Source organism: Artemia franciscana, chromosome 8 (genome assembly GCF_032884065.1).
Source record: "Artemia franciscana chromosome 8, ASM3288406v1, whole genome shotgun sequence".
NCBI classification, from domain to species: domain Eukaryota; kingdom Metazoa; phylum Arthropoda; class Branchiopoda; order Anostraca; family Artemiidae; genus Artemia; species Artemia franciscana.
The window spans coordinates 30,944,373-30,961,410 of NC_088870.1; the positions used below are offsets into that span (position 1 = coordinate 30,944,373).

General features: G+C 37.1%; 1 protein-coding gene across 1 annotated transcript in view; it reads right to left on the reverse strand.

Moving 5' to 3' along the window:
* Positions 1-10,483: 10,483 nt before the first annotated feature.
* Positions 10,484-17,038, reverse strand: part of LOC136030293 (protein melted-like) — an 89,043-nt gene continuing 82,488 nt past the window's right edge. The window contains exon 14 of the mRNA XM_065709163.1: positions 10,484-10,822. Coding sequence (XP_065565235.1) covers positions 10,793-10,822 — 30 coding nt within the window. The 3' untranslated portion in view covers positions 10,484-10,792. The remainder of the gene's footprint in view (positions 10,823-17,038) is intronic.

Here is a 17,038-nt window from a genome sequence, read left to right on the forward strand (position 1 = left end):
CCATCTCAAGCGGCCTTTCAAGAAATTGTCCAAGCATCTTTAAAAGACTTGGAAACATTATTAAAAGCTGAAATCTCACAAACTGTCAGTGAGATAAAATCACAAGTGTCAGCACTGGAAACCCAGGTGTCCGAAAAATGCTCACTCTCTGAAATGCGCTCCGAAGTCCAGACGGTAGTTCTTCCAGAGACAAAAAGCATCAAAGCCAATCTTACCCAGCATCTTGATAGTGAGATCCAGCGCCACTTTTCTGAAGAAAGGGACAGACAACGTAGAGCCCTTAACATTGTTGCGTTCGGGATCCCTCCGCAACCCAATGACCAACTATTCATCAAATCTTATATTGATCAAAAGTATAAGCTCAGAGACGTTCACATCAATAATGTGAGAAGACTTCCGATCCCTACTAATTCTCTGCCATCTGCACGCCCTCCTCCTGTCCTTTTTACTGTCCCAAGCCTGGACATCAAAAGGTCAATCATCAACCGCTCCCGCGAGCTCCACAAGGATATACAATTTCGTGGTGACGCATCCAAGACAGAGAGAAACAGGAGGAAGGCTTTAGTTGAGGAGTTGAAAAGAAGAATAAGCTCAGGTGAGCCCAACCTCATGATCTTCAAGGGCCAAATTGCTCCAAAAAACGAGGCTGCTCATCGCAGTTGGGAAGCGCCAACCCGGTCCCCTCCAAAGCAATCCACAATGGAAACCTAGTTATATCATCGCATCCTCATGTAAATAGTTTTGTTTCCCCAGTGCTTCGTTTTGATAAATCATCAGTTGATATTTCTTGTGAAGCTTCATCCAATCCTTCTCCAAATATTTCCCATGATATTAGTGATAAATCGTCAGACTTGTTTGTAACTGCGGAGGCTTCCCAGGAAGAGGGAGAAGACTTGAGCTTTGTTTCTGTTGAGGAAGAAAGTGACTCTGGTGAAAATAACAACAGACAAACCATACTGGACAGAAGCCAACCAGAACCAGCAACTGTAAGTTCTGACTTTAGTGTATGTGTTACTAATGTTGACCAGTTGCCCAACAAAATTGATGAACTAAAAACCCTAATTGACTCAAAAAAGTTCGATGTGATCTTACTGACTGAAGTCTGCCCTAAAAACAGTAGTAACAAACTTCACAATTCCCATGTGAAAATCCCAGGTTACCAAGTTCTCTCAAATCTGTCATCCCAAGGTTGCAAAAGAGGAACACTAGCCCTCGCTAAAGCAGGATACAATACAAAGATAATTGATGTTCCTCTCCTTTGCCCCTTTGTTGAGACAGTTTGCTTTGATCTATGTGTGCCAGGGAGCCATGAGTCAGAGACAGTCAGAATCGGATGCATCTACAGAAGTCCCTCAGCCCCATCCCAAGTTGTAACCGAACAAGCAATAGCAGAAATAATATGCACACTAAATTTGAACCTCAAAGGACATCTGCTTATTGCCGGTGATTTCAACCTTCCATCTATAAACTGGATAAACGGTTTTGGATGTGGTGCCACTCCAACCAAACAAGACAAGCAACAGCCTTTCCTAAATTGCCTCAGTGAATTGTCCCTACACCAGATAGTTGACCAACCAACTAGATACAGATTGTTTCAGCGCCCAACAACACTTGACCTGGTTATCTTGAAGGACAAAAGCTTAGTTCAAAGTATTGATTACTCACCACCCCTTGGTAAAAGCGATCACCTAACTATAGAGCTCATGCTGAAAGTGAAGGTACTTAAGAACAAGCTAGTCAAAAAAGTGTTTGTCGACTACATTGCTATTCAAAATGAATTATCCACTACAGACTGGCCGAATGTACTAAGTGGCACAGTTGACAAACAATGGACCAAATTCAAGGGTGTTTTGCTGAAAGCTCAGGATGCCCACACAAAGACCAGTTTCAAACCAAAACCTAGATCCCTCCCCTACATGACAAAAGACATCAAAAGAGAAATAAACAGGAAAAAGAGGTCATGGAAAAAGTTCAGGCAGTCAGGAGACCTGCAGCAACACACAAAATTCACCAAGGCACGAAACAAGCTGAGAAACCTCACCAGAAAACTCTACGAAAATCTGGAGTCCAATCTTGCCAAAGAAAGTAAGACAAATCCTAAAAAATTCTGGAATTATGTCTCTAGCAAGAACCACTCCCGTCAAACTATCTCCAGACTGGTGAAACCCTGTAGCACTACCGTAACCAACATAACTGATGTAGCAAACGAACTAAATGGGCACTTTGCTTCAGTTTTCACTTGTGAACCGGAAGGCCCCCTGCCAAACTGCCTGGGCTATGAAGCCCCCACAACGATGGAGCAAGTCAGCATTGACCCCTCCAACATCCTCAAACGGCTTCAAAATCTTGACACAAATAAATCGGCTGGACCAGATCACTTACACCCAAGACTGCTGAAGGAACTGGCAACCATCATTGCAGGACCACTGTCTGACCTATTCCAAAAGTCTATTAACGCCAAATCTGTCCCATCTGATTGGAAAACTGCTTTTGTGACCCCAATATTCAAAAAAGGCAGCAGACTTAAAGCAGAAAACTACAGACCTATAAGTCTCACATCAGTAGTCGCAAAAATCCTTGAAAGAGTGGTCAATGATGCAATACTGGAACATCTGAAAGTCAACAATATCCTATCCCCTAATCAGCATGGGTTTCAACCAGGAAAGTCAGTTGAAACAAACTTACTGGAAACATATGACATCATTACAGATTTGCTTGACAAAGGATTGCCAGTGGACCTAGTTTTACTAGACTTTGCTAAGGCCTTTGATAAAGTCCCACACAAAAGGCTGAGAGAAAAGCTTACTGTTGCCCAGTTACACCCCAACCTGGTTGATTGGCTTATGGACTTCCTGTCAGGACGAACCCAGAGAGTCAGGCTATTTGGTGCTGGAGGTGAAAAGGTCTTTTCCGAGCCCTGTGATGTCATCAGTGGAGTACCGCAGGGAACTGTTCTTGGTCCTACACTGTTCAACATCTACATCAACGATATATTCAGCGAGGTGGAAAACAACTTGTCTCTCTATGCTGACAACTCAGAGCTATTTGGAGCAGTGAATGTAAAATCCCTGCAAACAGATGTCCAGAAAATCCAGCTGTGGGCAGACAAATGGCTCTTATCGTTCAATATAAGCAAGTGCAGCACGCTACACTTTGGATCCTCAAACCCATGCGCCCAATACCATATGCATGAACATGCCTCCAACTCCAATTCACCCATCAAGACCAGCACAGAGGAACGCGACCTTGGGGTCATTGTTGACAGCCTTCTCAAGTTCCATGCCAACACCATCAAGAGCGTGTCCCAGGCCAACACAAACTTAGGTCTGATCAAAAGAACAGTTACCAGCAGATCCCCACTAGTTTTCCTGAAACTTTACAAGGCACTAGTCAGACCCGTTTTGGATTTTGGCATGTGCGCTGCCTTCCCAACATACAAAGGAGATGTCAGGCTAATTGAGGGAGTCCAGAGGAGAGCAACCAAGGCCATCACAAACCTTGGAGACAAACCTTATCAAGATCGTTTACAGTCTCTCAACCTCCCTACCCTCGTGTACAGGCGCAACCATAGCGACATGATGATGACCCGCAAATTGCTGAACTCATCATATGCCAAGATCCTGCCCATCCACCCAGGCCCCCCACAGTGCACCAGAGGACACTCAAAGAAGCTGTTCAAGCAGTCAGTCAGAACCAGGGCCAGAAAAAGTTTCTTCACCAACAGAGTCGTCAACCCCTGGAATGAACTGTGCAAAGCAACAGTCTCAGCCCCCACCCCCAAAGCATTCAAGAAGGCACTGGACAAAGAGTGGGCCACAAAAGACTGGAAGTATGAGTGGGACATTCCGTCCTGCTCATACCTGCTATGAGACATCACTGATTCAACTCAGGAGCATTCAACAGATCTACAGATCTTAATTTGCTCCAAAGTGCAAATTAAGGTAAATTAAGGTAAGTGGTAAAATTATTTATAACAAGGTTTGTTTAGGTTAGGATAAGAAGTGGTTAAATTTAAATTTCTGGTAGAAGCAATCATTATATTTGTAAAGAGCATAAAAAAGGCATCAAGTGGTATATTCACTTTATACAGAAGCCAGTTATACTGTTTGCTATAAATTTACTGAGGATTAACATGGAAGTATAACAATACCTTCCTGAAGTATGTTCTTGGCCCAGGATTGTTAACTGAAGATTTCTTTTTCCAAACCTAACCACTTTCCAAGATTGCCTAGCAAAAAGAAGCTAAACTAGAATTTTAGCAATCAAAAGACTAGCATAAAACAAAAAATTGGGTAAAATTCTAGTCAATTGACTTCTTGCTATCTTAAAAAGGGTTTAGGTTAGGATAATGAAACTTTCAGGGATGGGTCTACAGGCTAAAGTATATCACAGGAAGGTATTATAAAGTACCCACCTCTACTCCTTCTCCACCTAGAGGGCTCTGAAATTAGCCTACATGACAGGTCAATACCTATTGAAATTTTGACAAAACAACATTTTACCTTAATTTTCACTTACTAGTTGCTTTTTCTCTGCCCTTAGCTCTTAGTCTTCCGCCTTTAGAAAATGTAATTTTTGTTATTTTAGTAGAATTTTGAGCCATATCAATGTTTTTCTTCAAAATTTAGGAAATATATTTGCATATCTTTAAAACCTTGTAAAATGGAATTGATCAAAGTTATGAAGCTGAAAACAATTTTGTTGTACTTTAATTAAGCATAAGATCTATTTTGCAAGGTTTCACTTTTATAACACACATAGGCCTATTTTTAAAGGTCATCAAAGGTCAAAGCCCTCTAGAGGGAGAAGGAGTGGAGCTAGTTGCTTCAAAATACCTTCCCAGGACATACTTTAGTCTGTAGATTTATCCCTGAAAGTTTCATTTTCCTAACCTAAACCCTTTCCGAGATAGCAAGAAGTCAATTAACTAGAATTTTACCGAATATACAAACATTCAACTTACAAAATATGAAATAAGAGATAAGTCCTGCCCCAAAACCCACCCACCATATTAGGCGTCGTCGTCGTCGTCGTCGAATTAAGGTCCTTTCTGCTTCTTCTCGAGCCTCAGGACCTTGTTCTCTTGGTTGATTCCTTCTCTTCTATTGATATAAATTGAGCTTTACAGTCCGCCACTTCACTTAATTATATAACTTCCTACTAAATCACTGACTTAATTTTCGATACGTAAGAACATGTCAGCTTACACATCTCTACACTGTCTTCAATATTTTCGCATTCTCCCAACATAGTTTCCACTGTAAGATGGATATTCCTAGTCCGACAATATCTTTTCACTTCTAGTCTTTGTTGTTCATGCGCAGGACACCTCAGGAGTAGATGTTCCCTTGTCTCTGGTACACTGCATATGCTGCAATTCCCATCTTCACCAAACATTCTTGCTTTGAATACTCCATATCCAGCATGACCTGAACGTAGTCTGAAGATTATACCATATTAGGCTGTTACTATTTTCTTCTAAATTAAATGTTGCTATTTTTAATTGATGAAAATGAAACAGAACATGAAGGTTGCGTTTGATTCAACTCGCGGAATTTAGCTCAAGAGTTGAATTTTTTTTGGTAATAAGTTGACCGAGCAAGTCAAGAGAGAATTAACGATCGAACGATCCAAAATACCCTAGTAAATTAAGGGAAAAATGAGAACAATAATTAGATTTGCAGGATTTGACCCCCCCCCCCCTCTTTTAGAAGAATCTTTTAGTTCATGATTTTTAGAGATGCTATTGTACACAGAAGAAAATAGCTTTTAGTTTCTTTTATCTGAGAAAAATTATCCCGAATGAGAATTCAAAATATTCGGTATCAGATCGTGTTGCAGTTTTTGTTCTTTTATTAACCGGTTTTTCGTTTTTTCTTCTTGAACTAAAATAATACAAATACAGAAAAGATAATAATGAGGACTTTTTTCCCAAGACACTGAACCAACAAAATCTATTTGAATATTTCGGCCCTATATCTAAGGGCCGTCTTCAGCAAAGAAAATAATAACCAATAACACACTTACAATGAAAGTTCTCGGTTAAAAATCTATTTTTTTAAAAATAGCCTTGGCATCATTACTTCTTAACGAAAAGTTCAGCCAAGACTGCGCGATAAAAGCTAACATTTTACAAGCTAAAAAGGTTCATTCATTTCATTAACTGTATTTATTAAAAATTGGAATAATTTCTTATTGTAATATTTGCCTTCTCTGCAGCTAATCTTGTAGTTCTTTTGGGATTGGGCTTGTTTTTATTCGTTCCTATTTTTGTTTTATTTCGAATTAGATTATCTATATGTATAAAAATAAGTTGTTTGTTTGTTTGTGTGTCTGTCTGTCGACTGACGTCGTGTTTGTCTGCATATGACGTCTGAATTATTTCATAATATACCAATTCAAAAAAGAATGTATTCAAGCCGAAGTAGCTGAGTTAGTAAAGCGTTATGTTCCAGGTTCTAGGTCCGAGATGTTCCAGGTTCGAACCTTGGCTTTAGCATTAATACAAAAGAAGACAAAAAACTAAAAAAGGTAAAAACTACAAAAAAAAACTACAAAGAAAATACTAAAAAAACTAAGGAAATGCTAGGAAATACTAATCAAACAGGGAATGTTTGATTAGCAATCACCATCAACAAAGCTCAAGGACAATCATTAGAATAATGAGGTATAGATCTGAATACAGATTGTTTTTCCCATGGACAATTATATGTTGCATGTTCAAGAGTCGGTAAACTTGACAATCTATTTATATATACAGACAATGGGACAGCGAAGAATATTGTATATTCGCAAGTTTTACGTAGTTAAAAACATATATATATCTATTTATATTCACAGGTGGGACACAACTACAATGGCGCGTAACTAATATTGCGCGTAACGACTTACGCGCGCGGGGGGGCTTGGGGAGCGCGAAGCGCCCCCACCAACAAGGTGTTGGGGTGGCGCGAAGCGCCACCCCAACAGCTAGTTTTCTATAATTAATTTTGTGTACATAGGGTTGAGTGTGACAGAACAGAGATGTGAAAGAACAGAGATGGCTTTAATACAAATTAGAAAACAATAGAACCACAAATAGCAAAGCGTCTCCCAGTTGAATTGAAATGGTAAAAAAATAATAATAAAAAAAACTGGGAAAAATCGACAAATAATAAGCCATAAACGAATTTGACGAGCAAAATAAAAATGGCTATAAGAAGAAGCAAGCCACACAACTACTACTGCTCTTACTACTAAGAGACTCTCAACTAACAATCAAAGGAAAAAATGGTACATAATAAATTCTAAATTAATAAAGTTCATAGAACAGAAGTGCTATACAACAAAAACAAGCAACGCTACCAAGGCAAAATTATTGAAGCCTTTAAAACTAAATAGATGGCAAGATTGATTTTTTATCTTGATATCTATTGGTGCTTCTTCTCCTTATTATATTTTTCTATGCTACTCGGGAGTTGCCTGGAACATGTTTTCTGTGAGCTCTTTGAAAGAGTGCACAAGGAGTAAGAGTCGCCGGCAACCACATCCAATCGAAATAAAGAGCATGTTCAACAATAAAAAACGCTTCAAAATATGCTAGTATACATTTTTACAAATCAGACAAAAATTTTGTAGGGAAATGGGTTCAAACTCGGACACCGCCTCCTCCATAGATATGGCTTCGGGTTTTTTTTTTCATTGATTTGCATTTCATTCATTTGCACAGGATACAATGGATTTGGATGGGGATACTAAATTATGTTGCTAAGTTCTTCAGTGCACTCTCTCTGCCCCAACTTCTCTATGTGAATACCTGATTCTCAATTATGTTGGTATAAATTGAACGATTCAAAAAATTATCAACGAATCAAGTGAACATACGAATCGATGTCTTTTTTAATGCTCTCTCAAAATTTAATCGTATTTGCTACAAATTCAATTTTAATCTGTAACACTAAATAGAAGACAAACACGATTGTTTTTTTCTCTCGATATACTTTGGTGTTCTTTCTCCTTACTATATTTTTTATGCTGCTTGGAGTTACCTGGAGAACGTCTTTCGTGAGTTCTCTCAAAGAAAACACCAGGAGTAAGAATTACAGGTAACATGACTAAAACGAAATTTACAACTAAATTCAACAAGATTAAGAAAGAAAGCTAAGTTACATTGAAAAGTAGGGGGATTTAAGACTCCAAGGAGGCTAGGATATCATCTAGATCAGTTGTTTGGTCGCCAGTTTCTTCAACTTCTTAACCCTTATAAACATAACTATTAAAAAGAAGCATACACTTTGTAGGCTCGAACGTCAAGCAATAGGAGTGGCATGCTGACAACTTTAACCTGAACACAAGTTTTGAGTTTAACATGGGCAAGAGCATATGGTTTCAGAGCTTGCTCTTAAAAATAATCATCATAGAACAGATTCATTACACTATTGCATTGCTACTTGGCAAAATCAACAGGGAAAATAGCCACATGGCTAATGCACGAAAAGGAAATGTCCCCACAGCATCAGATTAATGTAGGACAGCTATCCATAATTGAAAGGACTCTTTGAGCAATTAAGGACTCTTTGAGAACAAGCTAATGACCATCAATTCTTAATGGGAAATATTTTGAATTACTTACCTCTATCCCAAATTTTTTAATTTTATTAATTTAAACTTTTAATCAATTAACCGTTGCCATGAAGCCATGGCTACTTAGAGATAAAGCTAAGACAGATTGTCCGAGTGAGAGTCTTGCCTTAATATGAGCAGCAATAAAATTCTTTGCAAGAATTGGAATAAGAAACTTGACAATCATATTCCCTTAAATTAGCGCTAATCAGCTTGCATCCTAAACGCTGAGCCATGCAAAAATAAATCCCCTCAACGGAAAGCAATGTAGAATAAAGTTCCATGCGTTAAAGTCATGGTGATTTTGGAATTATTATATGGCTCCCAACTTTAAGTCAAAATAAGCCCGTTAAAAAAAAAAATCTTTTCCATCACACGCCCACTCCAGAATTCAACCCGCACCTAATGGAATAATTTCTGTTCGTTTTAAATTTTAATGTCGCTCCTTACTTGCAGTTAATAAAAACTTTTTTTTATTTAATAGAAACTGTCTCAAAATGATCATGCGAATGAACGACATCAAGACACCCTTGAGTTATTTTCAGAAAATATGGAGGTGAATATTAAACCAAATTGAAATATACAAGGTGCGTCTAATTTGTTGAAATAGGATTTCTACCATAACTCAGAAAGAGATTTGGACATAAAACCAGACCTTGAAACATTTAGTTTCAAAGTTTCAAGGGAAACTCTTGAATCTTTTAAAAGTTTAAGCTTTTAGGGAAAGTTAAAGGGGATTGTTTAAGTAATTCAAAAGCTAATCTTTGCAACCGTGTTGTCAAAAGGGCGTAAACTCGGTTCAAGATTCGAAAAATATATGCGTGAAACAGAAATAGCACAATTTTAGCCCAACTAATACCTTTTTGTTGTAGAATTCTCATTTTTAAAGATAAACCTTGAAGTTCAGCACTGCTCCTCAGTAATAAGGGTTAGCATCAGTCAGCTATTTTGAAAGTAATTTTTATAGATGGGGCTAAAAGACCAATCCTACACGAAATATTTCAATTTACTGTACACTACAATAGATTTTTCTTTCAAAACTAAAGCCATCAACAAAGCAATCAAATAGATTTGAAACTTTACAAATTTCTTACTCAAGTAAGTTGACGATATAAGACAATGACTATGTTACCAGGGTTTATGCCATTAATAAATTTTCCCAACGACTTGACCTATCTAAATCGTTTTTTTACATCAGAAAATGATAGTTTTCAGCAACAAATTATAGACATCAATAAAAAAGACATTATATCAGATATACAGAGATTATATCCGGTACTGGTCATGTTGCTATGAAGTTTAGCTTGTTACAATGCATCTCTTCATTGTAACGTATCTCTGGTTTGTAATACAATGTTTTACTTGTTCTGTATATTGTGTAATGATTTGTTACTCTTCCCTTCATTCATATTAATTCCATTACATATTAATATCCCCTTTGGATTAACATAAGGATGTGAGTCATTAGGGCCATTTTTCTAAAACTAAAATATTTACCAAACACATCACAGAATTACTTGCTAGTCGGAGTTTTCAACTTGTAATATTTGTCATTGCTGGCTGATTACTTCCAACCAATTTACCTCATATTCCCATAAATGACATTTAAAGATTGCTATTAAAACACATCAGGTTTTCCAACCTTTAAGTCTTCTCTGTTGCAAACATCTAATTCTCTACATTATCTAGCTTAAAACTGAAAGTATCGCTTTACAACTTGATTGTTTTATAATTATATGTTAAGTATTGGTCAATTCTATTTATTTTACAATTATTGTTCTATTAATTTAGTAGTAAAAACTGACCAAAAACTTTTTATCAGGGTTGCTTGAAAATTTCCTGACTCAAAAAACAGTAGTAACTACACAATAAGCTGTAAGAATACGAAATAATGAAGTTTTACTTAAACCAGCTTTCAATTTGTATTAAAATTATAAAAAAAGTATTGTGTCCTTTCTTGTTTGGTTGTTTCTTGACTCAGGAAGCGGTTCCTTGGCTTAGGAGCAGAGACGGTACAAGGAGCTTGGTTGAGCAGAAAATTCGTTGAGCGAGGGGTGAGCAAAACATACAATAAATTCAAATTTTTAAGGGTTTATATTTCTTTTAAAATGTTGAAAGGAGAGATAATAAAAAGCATAAACAAGAATTTTACAGACTTCTATTTTATTATTAACTATTACCATAGCGAAATTTACTGCTCACTCCTTACATCATTTTCATCCTAGAAAAGAAAGAGGACGTTAATTGACCGGAGATAAACCCTTTAAAGAAATGATGAAAATACCTAAACAAAAGAAAAAACAAAGAACAGCTCTAAAACTTAAAACTGATCCCAGATATTAGAATATGCTAAACCGGGATAAAGTTACAGGAAATGAAAAAGTTTGTGACACTTCGGATGTGAAGGAAGAATTAATAACAGTCACAAAATTGTTTAAAAATTATAAGGCCCCAAGGTGATGTTGGGAATTCTAATGCCCTTTTTCAGAGTCAAAAGTGATCAGAGGGCAACTAGCCCCCCTCAAACCCCTGTTTTCTCAAAATACGACCGGTAAAAATTCTGATATAGAGCTATTTTTTTTTAATATTTCAAAGATCAAATAAAAAACTCCAAGATCGGCACATCCCCCCAGAGTCCGAGGGCAGGCGTTGCAAATTATACCCTGGGGGTATATATTGCTCTTACGAAAGGGGTGGTCGCATAAACTTCAGAGAGTCCCCAGTTTATAAGAAATCGACATATCTAGCTCACTTTTTAATAGTTAATGGATATCGAAGGGCAACTAGCCCCCCAAGCCCTATTTCTCGAAACCCATCCTATAAAATTTTTGAGACAGCCATTTTGTTAAAATTAGTTCAAACATCAGATAACACAAACTTTGGGGTTGACACAAAACCTCAGAGCCTGAGGACAGGCGTTGTAAGTTATGCCCTGGGGATATATACCGTTCTTATATAAGGGATGCTCGTAGAAACTTCAGAGGGGACTCATTTGATAGGAAATGGAAAGTTCTCGTTCAATTTTCAAGAGTCAAAAGATATTAAAGGGCAACTAGACCTCCAACGCCCTTTTTTCCCCAAACCCAACAAAATTTATTTTTTGAGATAGCCATTTTGTTAAAATTAGTTAAGAAATCAGATAACAAAACTTCGGGGTAGACACAACCCCTCAGAGCCCGGGACCGGCAATGTAAGTTGTACCTGGGGTGGGGGGCATATGTGGTTCATCTGGAATGGGTGCTTGTATGAACTTCAAAGGAGGCAGATTTCATAGAGAAATTGGAAAATCTAATTCACTTTTCAGAGTCAAAAGAGATCGGAGGGTCACTAAATAGCTCCCTAAGCCCTTTCTTCCCCAGACTTACTTGATAAAAATCTTGAGATAGCCTTTTTGTTAAAATTAGTTGAAACATCACATAATAATACTAAGTGGCTGACAAAACACCCCAAGAGCCTGTGAACAGGCGTTGTAAATTATGCCCTGAGGGCATATTTGGTTCTTACGGAAGGGGTGGTCGTATGAACTTCAGAGTGGGTTCACTTGATTTGAAATCGAAAATTCTAGTTCTCTTTTTAAGAGTCAAAAGTGATCAAATGACTAGAAATTTAAATTCTAGTCCCCTTTTTAAAAGTCAAAAGCGATCCGATGGCAACTAAATTGGTTCAAACATCAGATAACTAAAACTCCAGGGTCAACACAACCCCCCGGAGCCGGGGAAGAATTGTTGTATGTTATGTCCTCTGTGCATATAAGGTTTTATGTGAGGGTTTTGAAAATTGTTCAAACATAAGATAAGTCCGATTCCCAATCCCAGTAAAAAAGCTTATGAACGCTATTTTACTCTAAAACTTAAGGGACCTGACCCCTGGTCTTCTCTGCATGTCCAAACCCCTAACTTGTTAACGAAATTTTACTCCAAAAATTATAGCTACTCATCCCTAACCATCTATGACACGACCCCTAAAAAAAACAAAAAAAAATTATTAACAATATATTATTCCAAAACTTATGAGAGCTGACTCCTGGTCCTCCATAACCGGATACCCCTCCCCCCCCAAAAAAAAAAGAAACTATCAATAGTTGATAAATCACGGGACCTGGTCCCTGGCCCCCCTCAACGGTCCTAGAGACCCCCCCACCCCCAAAAAGACAACTTATTGACGGTATTGTATTCCAAATATCATTAGAGTTGACCACAGTCCCTGCCCCTTCCCTACAAAAAATATTATTCACGTTATTCTATTCCCAAAATTACGGGAATTCAATTTAGTAGATCTTTCCCAAACTGTTCAAGACACCTATATTTTTACTACAAAGAATAGTGTGGCTACTAGCCGTTTCCCAAACGGCAAAAGCAAAAGGCCTGCGTATTTGGCCATTTACTAAAATGTTTTATATTAGAAATATTTTCATTTGCACTTATTACAACATCGAAAATAAAATGAAAATTTCAGTGAAACGAGAACAGTATTCACCAATAGGCCTACTAGGCCATGGGGCTTTCACTACTCCCAAGTTTTTGAGATTTTCCCGAAAATCTTGCAAAAACGGAGCGGCAAAAATGCTTGGGCCTAAAAGTGTCAAAGCTTTAAATCCGGCCCAGAATGAATTTTAAAACGAGTAAAGTTTATAATTGAATATGCAAATCAAGCATAAAACGAACAAAAATATTTTGCTATTGAAGAATAAATGAAACCAAAAACGAACAGAGACTAGACCTACGTTGCCTGAGCAACGTGAAGTGTTGCGGCAACCTTTGTCCGGCTTCGCCGGCTAAAGTGTTGCGAGAGCAACACTTTGGTTTCGTTTCTTTGGTATCGATCAGTAATCACATGATATAAAGCTATTCCTCAGCGTTGAAAAAATAACAACAAAATAGTATCGAAAGAAGGGACTAAATTGACTTTGCAGCCAGTTGAACTTTATCCTTTTCAATCGTAGACATCGTGACGGATGAAAACTTGGAAAAATATCTTATATAATCTAGTTGGTATTATAAAGCTATCCGTAACTTTTCAGGATCAAAATACCATAGATGACACTCTATTAATTATTACGAAACTGCCTCGTTGTTTTACGTTATCATTTGTACCCGTTGCGTAAACACTTAATTCTAGGTTACAGTGAGTATGGGTAGGCTACACCAACTAGCAAAAGTTACAAACCCCTCTTCACTAAAGATGACTGTAGCCTAACAGACAATTATTACTTACAAGTCCCCTACATGTCTTACCACTGGAACCAACTCGGTCTTACCATCAAACACACTGGAAACAAATAATAGGTACACTAAATAGCAGAATTTGCAAGCCCCTCACTGCCAAAGATGATTATAAGCTAACAGCCGACCTTTCCTTACAAGTTCCCTACATGTCTCACAATTGGTATCGGTTTATTTTTGGTTTCAGTGTGTACCCTACTACTGAAGTTGTCAACCCCTTGAAACTTTCAAACTAGTATATCTAATGAATGAATTTTTGTACCAAAAAATGGATGACATATACTTTGATCAGCTCATCAAGAGCTATCGATTATCGTCGAATAAAAATTCTATCTGTCTTAGTTCAAAAGTTGTTTTTTTTGCCGTAGGCCAATTTTCTAACGTCACCACTTAGAAAGGAGCAAAGGATAAGCTCCAATTTCTTTAGCAATGATAGAACTTTTAAAGTTTAAGAGGTACATCTGATAACATTTCTCTACCTCAATCTCAAGTCCGAAAAAACAAATGATAAACCCAGCCAAAATCACGGCAGCACTTTTGGACCCGTGGGAAAATGCCGCTTTTTTGCTTCTGTAAATTTTTCTATTTATCACTCAAAGAAGATATATTGGCTATGGGGCCGGGTAACTGCCGCATATATTTAAAACTTATGGTTTTTAGTCCATCGTCAATTTGAAAAAGGTGCCTGACTGCTAGAACGGAGCTTTCCACTCGAAAACAGAAACATAGTTTGATGAAACGAAAGCTTGGCTGCGAAAGCAGAAACATGGTTTGATGAAACGAAAGCTTGGCTGCACAACTTCAGATACTCCTCTCTGACATAGGCTATATAACTCCACTTCACTGAGCACACCATAGGGTCTGGCTCGTGGAAAAGCAAAAACCATCCTTTTTTGCCCCAGGCAAGAGTTCTGTGGAGCTTTCCAAAATGTAATGTCATATTCATCAATCCAGCCTGAGGTCAACACTTTCAGTAAAAACCACACAGGTTAGACCCTTACCAGTTTCCAGGAATAAGCCGAGATCGGCGGCATAGAAAAAAAAAAAAAAAAAAAAAAAAAAAAAAAAAAAAAAAAAACGGGACAAAACCAAAGTGTTGCTCTCGCAACACAATTAAACAAACAATCATAGCAAACATACATTAGGTACTTACATAAATGAATCTTAAAACGAGCGAAACTTAAACTAAATATTCAAATCAAAATTAAAACGAACAAAAATCAATACAAACAGGAGTTTGGGTTTCGCCTCCTTCTCTCACTGTTAAAGTCTAAAACCTACTGCGTCATTGGCGCTTGAGCTTAAATTGAATTTGTATGAATCTACAAAAACAAATTGTTTCTAAGATCTGTCTGAGAGCCATATACGTCAAAATTAATGTCAATAAATATTTCAGCCACAGCATAAGCACACATTATCCATTGGACACCCCCTTCCTCAAACCTAGAAGATCTCTAACGTGCCTAATCTTGACATCCCCTCTAAAAAATCCTTGCTTCTTAATGGACCCCAGGCATACAACCAGAGGAATCAAACCTTTATTTAACCATTATGAGGACTTTCTCCTCCTTAATTAAGCAGAATAGCTAGTCTAGATTTTGTTTACCCCTTGCTGGTGAATCAACCACCTATACTCATCCCAGTTCTCCACCGAACCATGGCAAACTTTTTTGAGCGGTTTTAAAGTTTCCCTTCCTCAGTGATACAAAATAGTTGATCATTATTTTACAAAATTATAGAATATAGAACTTGAAGAAGAGGACTAGAAATGGTCTTACCACTAGCCGATGAGTCAACAATCTCTATCCCATCCTTGCCTAAAACTTCTTGACCAGATGTCGGTACCTAATCCCCTTCCTGAAATAAAACTTCAATATAATCATAACCTGAATCTTTTCTTTCATCAAGTTGACCATCATCCGTAGACTCAATGTCACAAGCTCCGGATGTCAGTCCCTTTATGGTGGGTGAAACACCAAACAAGAAAAGACGAGCAGCGAACTTCGGATAAAAAAGAAAACTTCAATAAAACTGATTATTTGAAAATAAATGGTCTAATCTGTTACTTATTATGGCAATTAGACGATCTTTGAACGAAAGAAAGGGGGTGGGGTGGGTGGGAATGTCACCCAAACATAAAATATAAGGTAATACTCTGACTCTAACGCCAGTATCCGAAATCGTAGGTGCTGAACTATAAACTAAGGTTCTTAATAATATTTTACAGCCCTTCATGTGTAACTGATATATTTTTTTTAAAAGTATACATAAAGTTTAAAAGTTTTGAGGCAACGTTTGAAACTCCAAATATCATACTTTAAGCTCCCTCTATTTTTTTTTTCATACGAAAGGGCTAAAACATCAAGGAAATTGAACTATAAATATAATAGTCCTCTTCGCCCATCTCAGATCTAATTATAAAAGACAACCGCAATTTTCTAAGACATTTCTTTCGGTTGTTTCAAAACTACAAATTTCGGGGGAAACGCGGCGTTTTTTAGTGTTGCTACAGTTAACCGCTAAAAGAAATAAGCAATATTAATTAGTTGAACCGAGCAATGCTTTTTGTACATTGAAATTCATATATCATACAATGTGTTGATCCCCTACGAAAACCAAATCTTTAAAAGAAAGCTAAACCTTAAGCTGTTTGGTGACAAATTTTTTGTTGGTGGATTTTTAGTTGATTTTCAAAAAAAGATCATAGAAAAAAAAAATCGTTTCTTTTTTTAGTTTGGCGGCCGCTACGACCAAAAACCATTTGAGTGTATATGGAGGCATTTTTAATTAAAATTGAATTCTCATTTTTTTTTAAGATACCTACTGTTCTATAAGTTTCTACTCAACCAATTCAAACAGTTAGATTTCATGTTCACCATTTTTAGTACTTAAATTGAAAATTGCTTTTTCCCAGAGAAGTAAAGCAAGGAACTTATTTTGATATTTTTTACACTTCAAACAAAACTACCATGGGTGTGGAATCTGTAAATTATGAAAATCGGTTCCAATTTTATCGAGTTTTCAACTGTTATTTTTAAAAGACAGACTCTGAATTTCAACCCTGAATATTTTAGGGGCAAAAATCATATCTAACTTGTAAAAATATTTTGTAGCACAGAATATTTCAATACAATTTTTTCTTTTATAATTCTATGTAATGTTAAGAGATAAGATTTGAGGGTAAAACCGTGACTACATGTCCAAAGTTTTTAAAT